The 22,787-nt window shown below is 23.3% G+C and overlaps 1 protein-coding gene across 3 annotated transcripts in view; it reads right to left on the minus strand.

The window, feature by feature from the left end:
• Positions 1-22,787, minus strand: part of LOC129606405 (probable serine/threonine-protein kinase DDB_G0282963) — a 196,605-nt gene that overhangs the window by 100,897 nt on the left and 72,921 nt on the right. For all 3 annotated transcript variants that reach the window (XM_055516724.1, XM_055516725.1, XM_055516726.1), the window contains exons 3-4: positions 16,341-16,473; positions 11,065-12,300 (exon numbers count right to left, since the gene is read on the minus strand). In XM_055516724.1, the coding sequence (XP_055372699.1) occupies positions 11,065-12,110 (1,046 nt within the window). In that variant the 5' untranslated portion in view covers positions 12,111-12,300; positions 16,341-16,473. The remainder of the gene's footprint in view (positions 1-11,064; positions 12,301-16,340; positions 16,474-22,787) is intronic.

Below are 22,787 nucleotides of genomic sequence, written 5' to 3' on the forward strand. Positions count from 1 at the left end.
AAATAAGATATGCATGAAAACTACAGAAAACCTTATAAATTATACATAAATTGGAAAGAGAAAAGACTAAGTATATTTTGAATTTCATTATTTTATTTCAATAATTATGTAAAAAGAATGACAAGAAAAATATGAATGGAGGTCGAAAAATTTTAGTCCCCTTAAGATATTTTTAGAATGCTATAGAATTTTTAGGATTTCGTCAATATTCGAATTTCAAAATCAGGATTTATAAAATTCTAAATGTCTTTGATTACAAGTGAATATTTGCAGAAAGTGCCGCATTAAATAAAACAAAATCCAAAATGAAAATGTAAAAAAGACACTTTAACAAATTTTTGTGGGAAGGACTATTCGTCTAAGTTTTTTTCTGAATAACTTGAATCCATAATATTTAAAATTGAAGGCTTAAATTATATAGGACTTACGCTTTTTAATGAAATTATGTTCGGTGCAATTCATACTGTTATTTATTTGAAAAATCCGGTTTATAATTAAAATACTGAACTTGTACATTATTCTCCAAAAATGTTCATATATTTTCAAATTTTATACTTTTGGTATGCAGCGGGTTCTTCTACCGCGTACAAATTTTAGATATCGTTTTTTTTTCTAAAACACGCAGGCTGTAGAAGTTTGAAATTTAGCATAATTTAGACACTAATAAATAGTTTAATTTAAATAAAAAAAAAAATTCTAGTCGCTCTCAAGTTATTGCACCAGAAATTTTGTAACATTTGAATTTTTGACACTATATTTCCGTAATAGCAAGCTTTTCCAAATTTTTATAAATGCAGAAAGCTAACGCTATTTTTTTTTAAATCAAGGAAATTTACTCTTAAATCCAAGCATTATGCTAACGAAAATTGCAATTCCTCCCCCCCCCCAACCTAAAAGTATGCAATCTTTAAAATTCTTTCGTATCTAAATGAAAGTATGCAATTTTACTAAAGTAGTACAAAGACTGCTTTCAAAAGCAGTGTTTTCACTTGTTTAAGGGAAAAATGCTACACTACAAACAATTGATTTGACCCAACTTTATTATTAACAAAATTAATCTCCAAAAAAAAACAACTCATAAACTGAAAATCAATTTTATAATATGCTGAGAAATAAAAAAATTCCTTTCAGAAAATATTGCAAAAATATATATATATATTTTGACATATTGTTACGCATTGATATCATAATAAAAATATTAATCCTTAAAAAAAAATTGGCATGTTTTTGACAGTGAAAGCTCATAGGAGTTTATTTTTTTTCCATTTTTTCTTTTTTTTTTGTTTATTATTTTTTGACTTTTATTTATTTATATCAATACAAAAGGATGCCATTAATACGTATATATATAAGAGTTTTCGAAAAGAACAAAAACGAAAAAAAAAATTGAGTCACAAAGAGATAAAAGTATTAAAAATATTTGAGCAATAAGAATAAAGCAAAAGGAAAAATAAAAAGAGAAAAATCGATCAGAGTACCATAAAAATAAGAGAACAGTGTGATGAGCTAAAGTAGTTCAACTATAATTCTATAGATGGCTATTAGTGTATAAAATTTAAAAACAAACTAAAATGGGGTCAGGTAGGATAAAATTTTTTTGCTTATTTTGTTTTTTCTCATTTTATATAAAATAAAAAGTTTTTTTTTGAAACTTGCATAATAACATGATTTTTTAAAATGAGGTCATAATTGTTTTTATTTTTTTTTTATTTATTTGAAAATAAATTCACAGATTTTTTAGAATAAAAAATTTTTTTTATGCTTTGTCATTTGTAAGATCCTTCTCTTTATTCTCTTTTATATGTACATATGTATGAATGTGTGTGAATATAATTATTATATGGAACATTTTACTTAAATTGTCATTAAGAAATTTTAAGCTTTGTTTATTTTCAAATTAACAATAAAAAACAAAGAAAAATAAAGTTGGGTCAAACCAATGGTTTGTATTGTAGTACTTTTCCTTTCTACAATAAATAAAGAAGGTATGCTATGGTGAAAATACTGCTTTTAAATACAGTCTATGTATACCTATCACACTATAAAAATTATTTTCATTCATATACGAAACTATTTCTAGGATTGCATATATTTAGGATGAACGATTTATGTAGTCTTTGAAATAAAGCAAAAATTAATAAAAAGTGGGTTTATGGAATTTACCGTTAACTTTTTACGTTTATAGAAATTTGAAAAAGCTTCCGGTTTCGATAATATAAGGCGTCAAAAAATCAAATTTTACAAATTTCAAGAGGCAATAACTTGAGAGGGGGTGGAGATGGAAAAAAATTATCTTCTAACGAAATAAACTATTTGTTAATGTCTAAAAGCCCCTAAAGTTTCAAGCTTCAATAGGTTGGGGTCTAAAAGACAACGAAAATTTGGAAAAAAAGGACTTTAGATAACGGTAAATTTGAATGGCCATTTTATTTTTCTAAAGTTTAACTATAGTGCTTATGGTTTCATTGCAACAAATAGTTAACAATAATGGCATTTTTAGGGTTTTGGGGAGCATAACTTGTAGAGTGGGAAAGATTGGTAAAAATATTGTTCTACGGAAATAAGTTTCTAGTAAAGATCTATGTACGTATAAAATTTCAGCTTTCTATCTTCAAGGGTGTAGAAGTTTTGTAAACATATCCATGGACGCACGGACGGACGGACGGACAGAGTGGAACTAATAAGTAGTTTTTTTTCAAAAATATTATGGAAAAGTGCTAAAAAGGAAGAAATAAAAACAAAAAGTTTATTATTCTCAAAGGATTTTTAAATTATTCAAGACATAAGAAGCTGTTAAAATTTTTGTTTTTAAATTTTTATAATTTTTTAAAGTGTTACAAAGTTTGTTGTTTTACTTGCTTTATTTTTTTCTTTTTGCTGTTTTGTAAAAATTTATAATTAATTAGAGAATTCATTGAAGAGCTTGTGATGTCTTTTTTTTTTAATTCTTTTTGCTCGGCTCTTAAAAGTAAACAAAATAGAAAATTATTTTTCACTTTTTATTTTTCCTATTTTAAACTTTTTTCTGTATACTTTTTATTTTATTTGTTAAACTTGCAAAGTGTATCCTTGTTATGCCAATTTACTGTAAATATTGAAAAATGTATTCATAGAAAAATGAAAACAGAATTTTTTTCAGGACTACGTGGTGGGAATTCATTTTTCTTTCTTAAGAATAAAACGTAGTACTTAAAATGCAAAACAAAATTAAATTAAAATGAGATTTTCAATTTTCAAGAAAAATATGAGTAAAATGAAACGTTGTGGCACTTTAAAGAGGAAAAACTTAGTGGATATGAAATTATTAATAAAAAGGATTCAATGACTTAAAAATGATAAAAACAGAAATTATGTTTAAAATTTTGCAATTTATAAAGATTGTTACTACCGTAGAAAATAAGAATTTTAGAGAAAAAATTAAAACTAAAAAATTTAAAAATTTTGCTTTAATATTCAAAAGCGTTTTCTTGAACTTCCTTTAAATTTAATTTAGATAATATTAAAAATAAATTAAATTTGCTATGACTTGATTCAAGATTTATTTTTATTTAATAAGTTAACCAGTATTTCAGAACGAGTTAGCCATTGAGAAAGAATAATAAAAATGTATTTGTGTCAAACCAATAAGTAGCAATTATTGCATGAAAAAATTGCCTACTTTCAGGATGAAAATAAAATTAAAAGAGCCGGACTCAGATTGATTGAATCACACTGTTAATAAATTTTTTTAAATATCAAATTGCATTTTCTTATAAGAAAATATTAACCGTTAAAATGCGTTCCTAGGAATTGTTTGTTATTATAGGCAACAAGAGAAAAAATTCGTACGTAAAAATGTGCATACACATTTATATACTGCCATCATCCTTCAGTTCTTCAAGAATGAAATTTAAACTTTGACTTTAATATGTATCTAATATACCCTATTGATTAAATAATTAGTTTTCAATGAATTTCTCATCTCGAAATTAAATTGAAATTGATTTTTTTAAATATTTTAAGAAAATATTGTTAGTTATAGTTAGATCTTTGCCTAACACAATTTAATGGTTCACAATTAAATCGTTCCACAATACCAGTTTCACGGCTCCACATTTCTTAAAATTAAATAAATTTTACTTTTACTTTACGTACTCTTGATTTACGTGGATGTGTTAAATGAGAAAGTAGCGATAAAATTTTAAATATTTCATTGCTACTTCAGTGTTGTGTAGTGTTCTTATTTGTGTTCTCATCATATACTTTATGATGAGAATACATAAAGTCATTTTCGAAAAATCATAGAACATATTACGTCAAATTTTAGCCCACTTTCAAGATTAACAAATAGATATATTAAAATTTCAGAAAAAATATTATTTTTTTTTCTTTGAAAAATTTTAATATGTCTAGATTATGTCTGTCATATAATGTCCAAAATGAATTTCAAATAATTTATATAATTTAAAGGTCAAAAACAGATTTCTTTGGAAATTGAAAATAAATCAAGAGAATGCGCCATACAAAATTTTTGTTTTATTACATACATACATCTATTTACACAGTTATATACATGAATATTTAAAAAATTTCTTTAATATTCAAATTTAAAAATTTCTTATAATTATTTGCCTTCGAATTTTTATTCTCGTGCAAACAAAAGGATTGAAATAGCTTTTCATCTGCAATAATATTTTTACTTAAATAAAAAAAAATTATTGCTATAGACAGAATTTAATATAACAAAATTATTCCCATAAAATTCTCTATATGTGTGAATGTGTATGCATTATGTATATAGATTTACATATCGTACATACTAATACATAACATATTTACTATTTCAAACAAAATATATAAAAAAAATCCTTTCATTGCAAAATCTTTTTGTTTTTTTTTTTTGCTTTAAATTTCACTTACTCAGCATTTTTACTATTTGGCTAAATGCCAACATTGTCGCGTGAATATTTAGATTTTTCGTTTTTTGTTTTTTGTTATTTTGTTCTTTTCAATTTAAAAATATAAAATCAGCAAAAAAAATTATTTTAGTCTAACTAACTACATATAGTATTTCCTGAAACCAAAATATGTGTCTCTTTGCGAAAATTTTTGCACAAATATTCCTACATACGTATTTAGAATTACAAACACACAACCATGCGACAATAATAAAAATAGTTGTTTTGTATAAATTAATTTTAAAAAATTTTGAAAATTTTTTATGTAAAAGAACGATAAAAGTTTGGAATTGAAATTGACATGTATTGGAGCAATTTTAAGATTTTTTATAGTTTTCAACTGTTCATCAGCCACGACACACTTACTGGCAAAATTGAGCAAAATCTTTTCAAATTTGTTGAGAATATTGTAAAAAATTTGACATTTGAAATTAATTAAAAATTTTTGAAACGTAGTATTTAATTTACAGTTTTTAAACATCATATTTTTCGTTATTGCATACTTCTAGGAGAACCAAAAAAAAAAAAATTAAAAGAAAAATTTTCATAAAATTCAATATTGATTTTCTTTTTAGAGCATATAACACTCTTAACAGGTGTGTAACACTTCAAGCACCAGTCTATTTAAAGGGGTAGTTGAAAGGTGTGGAAGTGTGGAATTAGTTACGTCAATCAATGTTAAATTTGTAATACAAAAATTTATAGGCTTCTTTATACTCCTATATAAAACATATAGGAGTTGCCAACTATTCTCTCTAATTTTGCTAAAAATTTACAAGTTAAAAATTTATATTTTAGGTAATTCTTGAACTATAATAAAAAACTTATACATATAAATAAAGTGGAGCTCAGAAAAGCCAAAGTAGAAAGCGAGAACACTTTTGCAATATTGGTCCGGTTCTTATTTCTTTTAAAATTTCGAATTATATAAGGATGTTTTGAATGAACATTAGAAAACTTATATACTAATTTCTATGAATTTTTTCTTATTTTATATTTTTTATCAAATTTAAGGCTACTATTTCTCAAATATAATTCCTAGTCGAATTATCTGGGTCATTATTAAAATAAAGCACATATGTTTTCCAACTTAACTTGAATTTTTTTATTTTGCTGAAATTTAATGATACCAAAAATTTTATAAGGAAAAAATTTGCAATTTGAATTTGGAAATTTTTTTGTGTTTGGTTTTTTGATGCAAAAAATTAAAACTTCTTCACAAATTTTTGAGTTTTACGACACATATAACAGAATATTACATCTACATTGATAATATAACAAAATCTTCGAAATTATGATTTTATTTGAATTGGAAACTATCTTGGTATTGAAATAAGGAGCAGATCTAAGCTCGATAATGAAAGTGGCTTATGTTGAAAGTGGAAACTATATTAAACGGCATTAATTTAGGTTGTTATGATTAATCAATTATTGGTTGTTTAGTTCATAGTCAATTATGCTACTTAGCTAATTATGAGTAACAACTGGGTATTCTATAGTTCTAAAAAATTTAACACAAATTTATGTTCAATTTTATTTATTATAATCGCCTGACAACACTCAATACACAGTGCCTTACAATTTCTCCTGCACTTTAATCAAAAAATTAAAGAGAAAATATTTTTTAAATCATTGATGTAAATTAGCATTTGAAGCTAGTACTCGAACAAAATTAGAAGTTAAATCTTGGAGTAAAATGTAAATTTAAATCTCTGATATTGATCAATTTCAAATCAAAAGACGATTACTTGTTCTTTTGTATCATAAACAGAAATTCTCATTCTTTCTCATCTCACATAGCAAAGGGCTCTGACAACATGATTTATAATGCATAAATTTAGTTCAAATTTGAGATAATCTATAATATTTTTGAGATTTGAAATTCTTTTAATGAAAAACGAAAAACAATAAAATTTTAGAATATTTAAAATATCAAATCAAAAAAAAAAGAATTAAATCAAATCTCGTATACTGGTATGAAATTTATAAACTTTTGAAAAAGTTCAAAACAAGTATAACAAATCATTTTGAATCCCTTTTAAAAAATTAAAATTGAAAAAACAGAAAAGAAAAAAACACTCAAATTATCTTAATTATATGAGTCTTTCTCTTTCTTTTCTTCTTCTACATTAAATTTTAAAATCTTGATTATTGGACAGACAAATTACTGACTCCGGAATATAATTCTATTATACATTTCTATAGTCTATTTCTTTACACATATATATATATATATATATATATATATATATATACACTTGTCAGCATATATTGTATAATATAGGCAGCATTTATTATAGTTCGACCCCCCCAAAGAATAATTTCGAGTTAATGGTTTTTTTTTTTTGTTTTCTTATTATTATTTTTCTTTTACGTTATTTTAATATCGTTTTTATTTTTGGCACTTTTCGTTTTATTGTTTGGATCTGGCATTTCCGTTTTTATTTATCTTGTATCTTCTGAACTATTTATATATATATATGTTAGTATGTGAATATACAGTCATAATGTACATATTTTATAATATATAACCATAAATAATTATTATTTAAAGAAGAAAAAGCGTAAACTGAGGAGGATAAGATTAAACCTCTATTTCCAGATAAAATTTTTATATTTCACTCCCGTAAAAAAAAAAAATTATTATATTTGAAATGAAATTATGAGTTAGTCACTTCGTTTATGATATTAGAGTTTTTAGAACTATACAGAATTTTAAGAGGAAAGTACAGAATTTTTAATTTATAATTTTTTTTCATGGTGTATTGACCTTTTCACAATTCATTTGTATCTACCCACCATTAAAACTGGTTTTAAAATTTTAGTTTTAAAATTTTTTACTGCTTCACAGTATTATCTATGCGACGGCATTTTACATTCAAACTGGTGTGGTACTGTGCAATCGCACTACTGGTTGAATTGACATTAATATATGTAGTGGCGCTTATTTTAATTTTGGGACAAAGTCTGCATAGAGGTAATGAAGTTACCAACGCATTGATGGGAAAACCGTTCGAAACACTATTCCCACAAATTATTCCCTTCAGATTTAAGTTCAGATTTCACTTTCTACTACTGTGGGATGCTATTAATGCGAAAACCGTTCGAAACACTATTCGCGCAACTTATTCCCTTCTGTAATACTCATATTTGCTATTAAGTTCAGATTTCATGTTCTGACTCGAAGAAGTTTACCTCAGAGTTGTTTTTGCATTGCGTAATTGCGATTGAGTACCATCCACATAAACTGGGTGAATTTGACTCCATCTTTTATAGGTTGTTCCAGGACGAAGAGGAGACGGCTATGTATATTTTGTGTAACTGCTTTGCCCCGGCTGTTAGCCGACGGGATACAGATGTTTTGAACATCACTGAGGAGCTCGCGTACAATTTCTTGAGGAATATTTCCGCCTATTTGCTTGACACTGCGATAACATATGTGGGATATGGAAAGGATAAAATGGGTCATGAGTGGTTGCAGTCGAAGGTCTTAAATGTCAAAATCTAAATATCATTGAGTATATCCTTAAGTAAGGTAAGCTACCTTAATCCAATTTTTCTTTCATATAATATTCGTGTCAGTATATATAGTTTATATAGCACTTTAGTATTATTGGATTGGATTTATCTTTCTTATAATTTGTTAATGGTTTATTGTTATTGCTGACGTTGTTGTTGGTCTTGATCATTTAGATTTTGGCAAGATAAATACGGAAAAAGTTTTCATTTTTTTTTTGTTTTTTATTTTAATGAAGATTTACAAGTATAAAACAAAGATGAAAAAACAGAGAAGACAAAAAATTAAAATGAAAAAAAAAAATGTCATTACCTTGGATAAAAATTTTGTAGTTTTTTTGTTTTTTACAAAAAAGTTTATAATTTTTATTTCGTTTTTTTCTTTTTTAGTATTACTCTTATAAAGTTTATTTAAAAGAAACAATTTAAAATAACTAAAAATGAATTTATTTTAATTTCACTCAAAAACTTTCATTCATATAACACTAATGGCGTAATTTATCCACATAGTATAGATTTTCATTGGGGTTATTTGGTTGAATGGAAGAATTGGCTGGGGGGAAGGAGGCCGAGGGGTTATAACAAAGAAAATTTTTTAATTTCATAAAAGTTTATGACTTGTTCTTTAATATCTTCGGTTTATTTTGGTATATACTCGTACAACAAATATATTAATTTTTTTTTATTTAATTTAAAGTGGAAATAATGAAAATTTCATAATACTAGACGACTTTATAAATCCATTAATTTTCCTTTATTTCTGTTTTGTATATAAAAAAAAGAAAACTCGTAAAAAAATCTAGTTAATGAACACATTAAAGACAAAAAGATATTAAACAATTAATAAAAAAAAATTGTTGTTTTATTCTTTAAATTAAATGTTTTATTGCTTTTTATAATGTTGAATATTTTTTATGTACTTATAAGAAATTGAAATTTATTTTTAGATTTTAGATTCGGAGATATTAGTTTAATGCGGTTGATTTTCAATTATAGAACAAATCATGTATAAAAAATTTGAATTTTCTGTGTTTGTAGTAGAAATGGAATTCCACTATAGAATGAAAATTTCTTCGAGAAGATGGTAATTAAAAGTAAGCGAGTTTGAGAATTATGAGATTAAGAAATTGTGTGTGAGTATACTAGGAAACTTATAAAAATAAATTTATGAAAATTTTTTTATTAAATTTTAGAAATAAATTAAGTTTAAGGAGCTCAAAAAAATCAATGTTCACTAAGTAATTTTGAAATTCTTTACAAAAATTTTTGAGAAAAGTACAATGGTCTAGTAAATTAAGAAGTAAATTTAAGATAAAACTGAAGTAAATTTTAAAATTATTGGTATTGTCATGTTAAATCACAGGATAAGTGTAATATTATTACTATTATAGAGCTTCTTTGACTTGTTCATGATACTCAATTGTGAAGTAAATTTTGCATACTAATTTTCTCATTGTAAGTAATATGATCTTTTCTACAGAAAATTAAGTTTGAAATTTATTAAAAAAAAAATTATTTTGCTCTTAATTTTTATTTCCACGACATTTTACTACAATTGCAATTATTAGACTAAAAAATATTGTTTAGTAGATCTTTTACAGGGTAACCAAGTACGTAACTTACAATACATTAATCTTCTTCTACAACTATGTTTTTTAAAAATAAAAATATTTGAAAATTTTAATTAAGTTGAGTCGTGGGGCTAAAATAAATTTAAACAAAAAAATATTGATCACTTTTACTCTATTTGGATTGAAGTGGCAACACTGATTATAAAATATCAATTGTCACGGAGAAAATTTACTTTAATAAATTTTTTAAAGTTTAAAGTTAAGTTTAAAAAATAAGAAATTGTTATTACAATTTGCTCGCCTTCTTGGAAAATGAACAGATTTAGAAAATTCATAAGAAATTCTTAAAATTTTTTTTTTTTGCCCTAACAAATTTTTATTTTCGTTTCCCTCATTTCAAATTATTTTATTCTTAAATTCTTTTATTCCAAAATTTGAATACATATTTTGTATGAAATATATATATACACACACATGCATATATATTTTTTATGAGCTCATTTTATGACATGAACTGAATTATGTGTAATAAAAATATATAAAAAAAAAATGTAATTTTAGAATGCAAATTACCTCAAATGACATAGAAAAATTTTAGCATATAAGTCAAGACATGTTCAGAATTTTGCAAAGAGCCAAAAAAAAAATATTTTATGACATTATGCTAATGTTATATAATGTGGTTTATTTCTCTATGTCTGGCGCTCTCTAACTTATAATATATCTGGGTATTTAACAATTTCACATAAAATTCAATGCGGTGTCATAAATTTTTAAGATAATTTTCAAGTCTATGGCATAAATTATTATTATGGAAGGCAATAAGAAAATTAAAATAAGGGCGTATTCGAAAATAATTAGGAAAAGGAAATTATTTTGAATATAATTATTTCATTATCAATGGTAAATTTTCCATTCAAAATTATTGGCATTAGAATCATTTTTTAAAAAATTATTAAATAAATTTGAAAATTATTTAAATAAAATGAAATAATTTAGATGATATTTAAAAAAAAAAAACAATTTGTAAAATTTCTTACCTAGAATAATGTTTTTCATCCAAATAATCTCTTGAATGATGTAAAACTCCAGGTGGAGCAGCAGGATGTTGATGTTGATGTGGATATTGTTTTGTTGATGACCAATGATCATTAAATATTGGTGGAGGAATATATCCTGATGTATTAGTATTATTTACACCACCACTACTATTACCATATGAACCGGTAGTGTTTGTTGTATGATGTGCAGGTGGTGGTGGTGGTAATCCACTATCTGTATGTAATGGCATTGCTACAGAAGCTATTGGTGGAACAGCAGTTGGAATTCCTACTGCTGCTGCTGCTGCTGCTGGTGTACCTATTCCACCAATATTAACAGGTGGTAAATATAATGGATGATGTTGATTTGAATGTATATGTCGTATAAGAGATTCATTTGCTTGTGGATCACGCCAAATTTTTACTTCATCACGTGTTAGTCCCGATATATTTGAATTATTATTAATAACTGATTTTGATTGAATTGAATTTATTACACTACCACCACTAATACCAATACCACCACCAACACCAGATATTGCTGATGATGATGATGATGATGTTATAGATTGTTTTGAACGATTTATAATATTATTATCGCGACCGATTAATGAATTTGATGTTATTCTTAAATCATTATTATTATTATATAAATTTGTATTTTTATTTAAATTAATATTATTATTATTATTATTGTTATTATGATTATTTAATAATAAATTTGAATTTGTTGTTATTGAAGGACCAATATTTAAATTTCGTGATCCAGCAGCAATAAAACGATCATCATTTGATGATGACATCGGCGTTAATGATGTCGTCCTTTGTTGTAAATTTGAAACTGAACCAACTGCACCAGCTCCTGTTGTTGATGATAATGATAATGTTGATGATGATGATGATAAAGATAAAGGTGACGGAGATTGATTATGACGAAAATTTAAAAAATTCGATGTTGATGTCGGTGATGGTGTTACATTTGTTGATGAATAATTGTATGTTGAAAAACTACAATTGCTACCAATCCCCGAATCACTATCATCCATATTTTAATTGTATTTTCATTATTATTAAAAGGTTATTGATTTTTTAATAATTATATTTAAATTTGAATAATATATTTATTTATTTTTTTTTATTTATTTTGCACTTAATTAAATTTTATTATTTTACTTTTTTTTTTTATTTTCTTTATAAATTTATTTTAATTGTATTGAAAAATTGAACATTCGCCCCCTATTTTAGAATAAAATTAATTTGAATATTGTAATTTGTTTTTTTTTTTTTAATATTTGCATCATTTAATTGATTATTCCTGAAATTTAATTAAAAATTATTTTTTTTTAAATTATGATTTTTATTTATTATTTTCCGATTCTATATTTATAGTAAAGGTTTTTTTAATTAGCTTTAAAAAAAAAATGTTTTCGAAGCAAAATATTTCAAAAATTAAAAAAAAGTATTATCCTAAACTATACAGGTTTTTAAAGTATATACAATAGGGGTAATTTAAATATTAATTGAAGAAACGCAAAGCAACTGCAACCAATCATACACAAATTCTGGGTCCTCTTGAATCTATGGTAATTTAAAAATGTCAGCCATGAAAATTATTAATTAAAATTTATCAATTTAATAAACGGTAACAAAACCATCTTTTCTGCTTACTGTCTTTAGCACATGTTCAATAAACTAAACATTATTTTTAATTTTATAAAATTAGAAATATTTAAGAGTTAAGGATGTAATAATTTTATATGACTGTTTAGTTGGGTTTGGCAATAAGGAAATTTGAGTAAAATTATAAATAATTTTTTTAAGGGAATCATTAAAATATTATTAACAAATTTGATATTTAATCTTACTTAATTATGTAAGATCTCAGTTAAAAATAATGTACATAATTATTTGAGATTATTGATTCATGAAAAAAAACTAATTGATCACGAAATATGAATTAATTTTCGACCAAAATAGCTACTAAAATAGCCACTACAATGTAAAAAAATTAAAATTTCTAATTAACAATTTGAAATCTCTATTAATTCTGAAATTTTTATATTTTTGATAATTTTGTTAGTAATAAAACCAACCAAAAAGGAGTTGTTGTGAATGACAAATTTCATGTCAAACATATTTGCAATTTCAATGGCAACACCATTTAATACCAATTATAACGAATGTTATAAAAATTTTTATTTTTAACATTTTTCCTGTGCTTATTAGTTTTCCTCTGACTGTTCGTCCGTCTGTGGACTCGTTTACAATTTTCTAAACTCTTGAAAATTTGAATTTTCGGCACCATATATTTCCGAACTAACGCAATTAAGTCTTGAATTCGGGCTTTATGTTAATGCCTCTTTAAGTTTGCGTACATTACTCATCCTAAACATATGCAATTTTTTAAATATATTCGTAAAAGAATGCAAGTAATTTTAATAATTAAGTACTATAGATAGATTGTTTTTAAAAACAGTATTTTCTATTGTTGAAAGGAGAAGTGCTACATTACAAATCATTGTTCTAACCCGATTTTATAACAAATACTCAAATTAATTAAATTTTTTTTTAATAAATGATGCATAAATAATTTTTTTTCTGTATTCAATTTATTTTGCATTTAGTTTTTTTAATTTTATTCAAATTATTAATAATTTATTAAATAAATTTAATTTATCACTTGTTTTTCTCTATTCTAGTTTATTTTTTGTATTATCAAATTATTATCTTTTTATTTAAATATTTTTTAATGATTTAATTTGAATTGGTTATTATTTTACTCTTTATATTTATGGCAATTTTTGAATAAATTTTATAATAATTTAATTATATATTAAATTTCTGTTATATTTTGTTATATTTTCTTTTTGTTTTACATTATATTTTTTGTTAATGTACATACATGTATATTTTATAATTAAAATAATCAGTAAAACAAAATAATTTTTATAAATAAGAGAAAAGAACATTAAAATATGTGTGAATATTTTTTTCTATTTTGTTCGATTTGCTTAGCCTTAAAGGCATTTTCGGTTTTTTTTGGAACTTAATAAAATATTATAAAATTCATTTGTTAATGCATTATAAATATAAAAGAAGAAAAATAAATGAAATTAACACAATTATTGTGTATTTTAATTATTTGATTATGAAAAAAATATTATGATTATTGTATAATTAAAAAACAGAAAAGAAAATTTTGAATGGAACCGAAAGGTTAATAGTTAGATAAATTTATTAAAATTATGTATTGCATACCCTTATGCTTATTTGAGTTCCGGGCATTTAATGGAAATATGAAGAATTTTCTACAATGATCCTTTATTTAAAAAAGAGAACAAATTTTTAACGAATTGGAAGCTTAAATTTGACCAATTAATATTGAGAAGTACAATTTGAAATTAAATTAGAGGATTTTTCTAATATTTTCTGAATATATCACAAATAACCTTTAATGGTGGTAATAAACTTTAGATTTTCTGAAAAATTATTGAAATTATTGCCTTATATTACAGTTTTATATTCTCTTTTTAAATGTTAATTTTTTTATCGTGCGTAAAACAATTGAGGAGAAGTTGGGAGAGAGTTGTAATAATTAATACCAACTTGACGAATTTGTTAAAAATTTTACCTCACTCTAAAGATTAAATTGTGTAAGATGAAATTGTGAACGAATTTCCATTAAATTTTCTTTCAAAATTCAAAAAGATTCTAAGTTTTGAACAGAGTGATTTAAGAACTAAAGTCAAATTTTTGCATAAAAAAAAAACTTCTAAAATTTTGTTGATTTTATTATATGAAAAATATTTTACGATATTTAAATTTTTGTTACAATCTCTTGAATCTTAGATAAAATTCAAAATTATGGACAATTTAAAATTAGAATATAAAACTATTTATGTAGAGCTTTACTCGGCAAAAGAACTAAAAAAGGGGACAAATGCCCGTAAAAGGGAATCTACATGTAAATGTGTATAGTTCTATCATGTAATTAGGTTATCTTAACAGGAATGAGAATCTAAGAGGGAAATATAAAAAGGTTTACTTTACTTTCATTAATATTTTTATAAATTATAAATTACAAAACATGTTGTATATTAATATGGCCTCATAGTATAATAATTTATTTATTCTCTATTTCTTAATTATATTAATTAATGTTCATATAAACATTATATATATAATTATATATATGCAAAAAAATATAATGTAAAAATGTTAATCACGCAAATCTTTTGTTTGTTTTTAAATTCTGATATACTATGGTATAATAAATTATGTATGAAATTCAGTATTATAGACTACAATTTGTAGTGTACAGAAATGCCAAATATGTTAATATAATAATATATAATATGATATATAATAATATATTATTATATTTACAACACATTTACAATATTAAGTTGTCATAATTTTGAGTATTAAATGTTGTTATTGTTTCCTTTATTTTTTACATTCAATAATCAATTATTAAATTAAAAATATTATATTTGCAATTTTTATATTACCGGTGAGATATTTAAAATTATTTAAGATTAACAATGAATTTCGTCTTCTTTTATATTAAATTTTTATTCTATTAAAAATTTTTTTTGAGATTAAATTTTCTTAATTCATGAATTTTATTGAACAATTATTAATATAATTGTATAACATTAACTAAATAGATTAATATTTAATTTAATTTATATTTTAATATGGTATTCTATTATTATTAAAATTTAAAATTTTATTATAAAAAAATATAATTATTTAAAAAATCTACACAATATAATTTTATAATAATTATATAATATTTATATAATATTAATTATGTTAATGAATTAAAATTATTTTTGCATAACACGCCACTACAATATACACACAATAATCATAATACACAAATATACACATATTATATATTTTGCAATAATTCCTATATTATAACAATTTTGTTATACAGTTTATTATTATCGATTTATAGCTAAATATTATATATTTGTTATATGTATTAAATTTTTGTTCTACATTTTATTGCTTTTTCAATTAAATTTTAATATTAAATTTTTCCTTTTACAATATTTACTATTTTAAATATGATTTTCATTTCTTTATTTTAAACTCTTATATATTTGCAGTTCATTATAATTTATTCACTTCACTTTTTGTTTAATATTATTTTTATTATGAAAAAATGAAAAATTCTTTATATTATCAAAAGTTATTGCAATTATAAAATTAATTTTTTCAATTTTTATTTTAATATTTTCATAATTCCAATTATTTATACATACTTTTTAATAAATATATATAACACTTGAAATTGTTATACGTTTCAATGCATTCCATTCGGTTATTGTTTTAATTATACAAGATGAAAATTCTGTTGCATATTATCTCTTTTAATTTGATATTATGCTGTTGAATCTGTAAAAAATGAGAGAGTAAAGAGTTAATAAAATTGATTGAAAAAAAATAGTCAGAATTAAAAATAAAATAAAATTTTTAAATAGGTAATGAAAATGCGAAAAAAAATTTCAGTAAAATTATTGGACTCTTTATCTATTATTGTTGACCCACATAGATTTCTTATGTAAATGTATAATTGGTACTAAAGCTTAATGCCTTTTTGATTCACAAAAAAGAAATTATGTTCTCTACAATGATCTTACAATATTTTTGAAATAATTTTTTTAATTATGTAAAAATACTCACTGACTTGTAAAAATTTTACAATATTACAGAATTAAATTGAATTTATTATATATGAAAAATTTGATTATTTTAATATAAGAATTTTAAAATTTGACTTCAATTAATTTTCATATAAAAATATGAAGTTGATATTCTGGGGTATGAAAAAAAATGCTTTCTTACACAAACAGAAATATCCTGGTTTTTTGCACAATAATTTTTTCTAAAATTTTAATATTATAAATACGAGTAGGTTTTATTTTCCAGATTTCTGATTTTAATTAGAAAAGATATTTAGAGGGTTTTTTATGATAAGCAAATTAAACCTGATTAATTCTAATAATTAATTTGGAATGCCCATGTTATATATTCTGTAATTTGTTTGTTATACTCATCACATTAAAAAAAATTTAGAAAATGAAAATAAAAAAAATTTCAATATTTTTTCGATTTATTGTTCAAAGTATGTAAGACTACTGATAATTGTGCTATTCTATGAGCAAGTTTAGCTATATATGTGTACTTCTCTTAAATTTGTGCTTTTCTTCCAGAGGTATGCAATAAGGAATACAACAAAAACAAATTAAAATTTTAATTAAAAATTATTTCTTTTTAACATATTAAACTGTCAAACACGTTGATGTTAATTACGGGAATTTCAGTTATTTGTAATTTTCTCAATTTTCAAATTACGGGGATCCCGGCCCTTAGTACATTTGATTTGCAAGAGAACGTCAGTGTGTTGAAGGAAATTTGCTTTTTTACAAGCTTTTTTGAACGAAACTTTTCCGAAAATATTTTAATAAAATACCAAATTTACTTATTTTTAATAAAGTAATTTTTAAATAATAAACTTATACAGAAACAAAACAAAAAGAAAATATTAAATTGTAATTAATTCAATTTTTTTCTTTCATATAGTTAAAAAATATTTTCATTAATTTTGAAATTCCTTTACTTTCTCATACATAATTAAAATAGTCTGTAAAGTTAATATTGTTTTCAACTAAGAAATTTTCAGAAAAAAAATTATTTTTTTTGCAAAAATTCTTTAATAAAGTTCATTTAAATTTTTAAATATAAAGTATAATTTATTCATAAATTCAATTAAAGTACATTATAATAATGTATGTATACATACACACATAGAATTTTCAACAAAATATTGTTATACATAATATTAATTTTCTATTATAAATACATGTGTGTATACAGGGTGATTCAGAAACGTATATAATACTCGTAATATATACCATTGGTTAGAGGGCTGAAAATGGGTAAAACTTTTGTTCCAGGCTAGGTGATAAATCTCAAGAGTTTTTGTTTTTAGCAAATTTTCACGAAATTTTTACTTGTCTCAAATTTTTTGCTTATTACTTCCGTTCCAAAAGAGATAGGGCTTCAACCAAACAGTTTCTGAAAGGCCTGGTAAAGGATTTAAAACGAACCTGTTACTTGATTTTGTATTTTATATACTTTCGGAATACCAAGCACTTCGACTTTAGGAAAAATCAAGTTTTTATTTTTTTTACTTTTTTAATTTTCTTTAACCCGATAATTGCGTATGAAATTTTTTGAAATATTGAATTTTTTTTTACAGAATCTTACTCAGCTGCTGAGGCTTTAATTTAGTTCCTCTGATAAAAAATCTTTTATGCTACCAAAGATATAGCAAAAAAAAACCAAAACCAAGTCAAGAATTTAAGGGCTTTAATAAAATGTAGAAATTAAAAAATTCGTCATCTTGTTGCACACATTTCCGAACCGCCCTGTATAATTACTGAATAAATACATAGAATGTTTTGGTTTTTTGTGTACACAATATAAGAAATTTTAAAATTTAATTCACTTTAAACTTGTTTATACATAATGTATACATATATGTATGTGAATGTGTTGTATACATTATATTTGTTCTTGTCTGCAATTGCATGTTATACATTATGTATTTTGTTTTAAGCAACGCAAATATCCTCACAATATTTTGTATGTATATTAGAGATATTTGTTTAGAATTTATACAAAAAAGTTAAAAAATTTTTCTATTTAAATATTAAAGACTTTTGATCATTATTATGGTGTTTATGTTAAATTTATTATTCCGGAAAAGAATAAACAATGAAAACTTTAAAATTAAGGAAAATTTTATTTCTCAACGTTTATTTTATAAAATCACGTAATATTGAAAAATTTGAATATTTAAATGTATAACATTTCCACATACAATATTATAGAATTTTCAGACTGCAGAAAAAGAAAAGTACGTTGCGAACAATTTTATTTTGCCAATATTTTTAAAATATTTATGTGTGGGTATGTGTAAATGCATAAATAGTTTTTAAAAGTTATTTAAACTATTTCTGCATTTATCAAAAAATTATTTTTTAAATAATTTAGAAATTTGCAATGCAGTCAAATATAATTTATGAGGTTTTTGTAATAAAATATTTTTTTTGTAAAGGAAAAACCCGAAAATTGTTCGAAAATCCTTTAATGGTTTGAGAGAAAAAATGTAAAAATAATTGATTATTATAGAAAATTAGAATATTATGATGAAGGAAAACAGGAAAACGATTTAAGAAACAAAATTTTTTCAATTGAGTAGTTGCATAATTAGTGTCAAATTGAGAATTTTGTTCAAAAACAAGAACAATTAATTTCTAGTTGCTGCAGCAATCTAGTCACTAATTGAAACTGAATGACTTTCGAAACTAAGGAATGGGCTCACTATAATATAAAACAGTGCGATATCCCGCCATCCCACTTCAATTTAATTTAATACTTATGAATTCAGTGAACTATAATTTTGAAAAATTTCCAGAAAGCAACCATATTAAGAATTCATAATTAAATTTACAATATTATTTTTAGAAAGCCAATATTAAATTAATCCTGAACTTTATATATTGAATAGGTAAAGAAATACTAAAAGTTTAATTGATTAAGAACGTGTGCCGCACATTTTATGTGTAAAAGGAACATTCTCAAGGAAAGGATACGAACAATATGATGTTCTATATTATGCAATAGAATGATACATCCGGTACGATAATACAAGGAATCAACGTAATATGTCCGAGAAATAAATATGAGAATTCTCTTCTTACCTAACGGTACAATACCTTATTCACCACATTAAAGCATCATTTCTCACAATATATTTTAATATAAAATAAATTGGACATTAATTATAATAATTAAGTTAGTCTTAAGAGTGTTACCAAAGGGTAAAGAATAAAATTGCCACACATTGTCTTTTATTCAATGTTTCAAGCCAAAGATACCTTTATACTCAATAGGAAAAATTGTGTGCCATAATTTAATGATATGGAGAGGCGGCTGTGCTTAAAATAATTTTCCTTCGTCATTTTTTTGTTATAAAAAATATTAAATATAAAAAAAATAATTATTTTTTTCTATAAAATTCTGTATATAAAATTAATAAAATTCTATAAAATATGCTGTATATAAAATAAATCCATAATTAAATTAAATATCAATTTTTAAATGATTAAGTAGGGTAAGTATATACAGAAAAAATTATAAATAATAAATTTACATCCCTTCTTTTTATAGAATCTTATTATATTATATGTAATTTTAATTAAGTACCAAAAACAGAAAGAAAAAATATTTTCTATGGTTACGCATATTTAATTAAATTCAATTAAAACTTGTACACGAGCGCAGAACATTTTTCAATGATTGTATATAAAATATAAAATAAATGCGATGAACTCGCGTTAAGTAGATTTTTCTTTGGGTTTGATAATATTAATTTGATTGGTACATGTGGAGAATAAAGATTATTGATTGTCTCATAATTAATTATATGAACGCAGTTCAGGAAAATATATTATAATAGCCTTCAAAAAACCCTGTTTCATTTTATTCGGATTTCTTTAAGCAAGGGTATCTATTGATTTCAAAATTTTTAGTCCTTGACGAAAATTTACATATTAATATTACTGTAACTGGAACATACACGGAAAGTTCTTTCTCTAGTCATTTTTGATTTCACTTCGCTCTTTGAAATCGGACCAAAATACATGTGTGGTTGCAATTAGTGTTAGATTGTAAATTTTGTTGAGAAATAAATTACAATTAATTCCTGGTGGGAGCCTGATTACCTTTTTATTTATTACATAAATTTTAAATTGTTATTTATAAATCTAAACCATAAATTAGATTAAAAGGACATTAAATATTTTTCTTTTATAAAAATTAGTGAGTCTTAAACTTAACCAGTAAATATGAATTTTACGATTCCTGAATTGTTCTAATTTCCTGCATTTACTTTATATGTTAATATACCAACCATTGTTGCAGTACTTATGGCACTGGTCATTTAACCGAATAGTCTCAGGTTCAAACCCCGGTCAGGTCATATCATTATAGCTTATTAATATTAATAAGCTCGATGTTCAAAACTAAGAAAAATAAACAATAAAAATCAATAACCTAAAAAATCTAATATGAAAGAAAAAACTACGGCAGGCTAGTTTCTTACCTAGTTAAAATATCTATGGCGCATTATGACTGGGGCATGACTGTCTATGATAGCATGCACTAGCCTAGCCCTATTCTCCTTCTAGGAGTAAACAATGGGAAAAAAACTCCATATGCTAATTAAACTTTGTGTGCTTAAATTTGTGTCAATTATCCTTATCAGTTTAATTATCCTTATTCAAAAAATTTAATAATATTCTTAACGAATAAGAAGTATTATACAAAACTCTTGATCATATGATAAAGTCAAAAATAATGTTATTGCATGTTCCTTTTTCCATTTTTGCCAGGACAAAAATTTTTATTATCCTTGATTTCGTAAAGTTTTGTAAGCTTAAAACACGATATGAAAACTTAGAAACTAAATTTTGCACTTAAAAATATTTTGTTATCTTTAATTGAATTTTTTAGTTAATTAAGTAGTTTGCAAATTGTATAAAATTATTATTGATTTTTTGTTAAATTGCATATTTGCAGGAGTTATCGTTTTGAAAATAACTTTAAATGAAAAAAAAACTAATTTAGAATTTCCTTCTCTCTTTTCTTTTTTCTTGATTTAATTTAAAGCTTTCATTTGATAAAATCAATTTTTTGGGGAAAAGAAATGCAAAAAAATAATGAAAAACTTTCAAGGACTTCTACCTACACGCCATAAATACAAAAACATAAATATATATATATGTATATGTATGTATGTTTGCAATATAAAAAAGTTTCTTTCTAAATTTTCAACAACAAAATCATAAAAAGCAAAAAAAAAAAGAAGAGGAAAATAAAATTATTCTCTTTATATTTTTTTTCTGTTATACAAAGCGGGCATTATTATAATGTCAATTTTCCTTGAATTTATTGAAAATTGCTATAGGGGCAGGATTTTTTTTTGTGTGTTTGTTTTCAGTACTCCAGTGTCGATAATATTAAAAAAAAATTCTTTTACTCAAAAAAACTTTAAAATGATGAAAAAAATAAGGATGTTTTTGTTTATATCCATGACTTTAAATATAAGAACAGTTATAAATTTTTGTTTTTTACATTTTATTACAAAAAAATTTAATATAAAACATACATATGTATTATGTACATGTTATATAGACTTATGTAGGGATAAATTTTCTTATATACAATATAAATTTAATATTTAGAATGCTTAAGGATATTTTAAAAATGCTCCAACATATAAAAATATTTTGTAATTCTTGTAGGTTAATATTATTATATGAACACATACATATGAATGTGAATATATAATATTCGTTGTGAAAAAATTTTATTATATTTTTTTGTTTGTCGTTTAAAAATTGCTGAACATTAAAAAAATCTAATGGTTTTAGATATTTAGACATGTTTTTCACGTGATGCTGGTGAATTTAATGCTTAAGATAAGATTATAGTTTTTGTTGAAAATATTTTAATATTTATTTGAAAATTTATTAAAAACTTATATAAATTTATAAATAACCATAGAAAATAAATTGTTTATATAAAATTCATTTCACTACTCAAAAACAGATGGCGCGCGCGTATGGTATGAATTATTA

The sequence above is a fragment of the Condylostylus longicornis genome, unplaced genomic scaffold, assembly GCF_029603195.1.
Source record: "Condylostylus longicornis isolate FDR11 unplaced genomic scaffold, ASM2960319v2 ptg000018l, whole genome shotgun sequence".
In the NCBI taxonomy this organism is placed as follows: Eukaryota; Metazoa; Arthropoda; class Insecta; order Diptera; family Dolichopodidae; genus Condylostylus; species Condylostylus longicornis.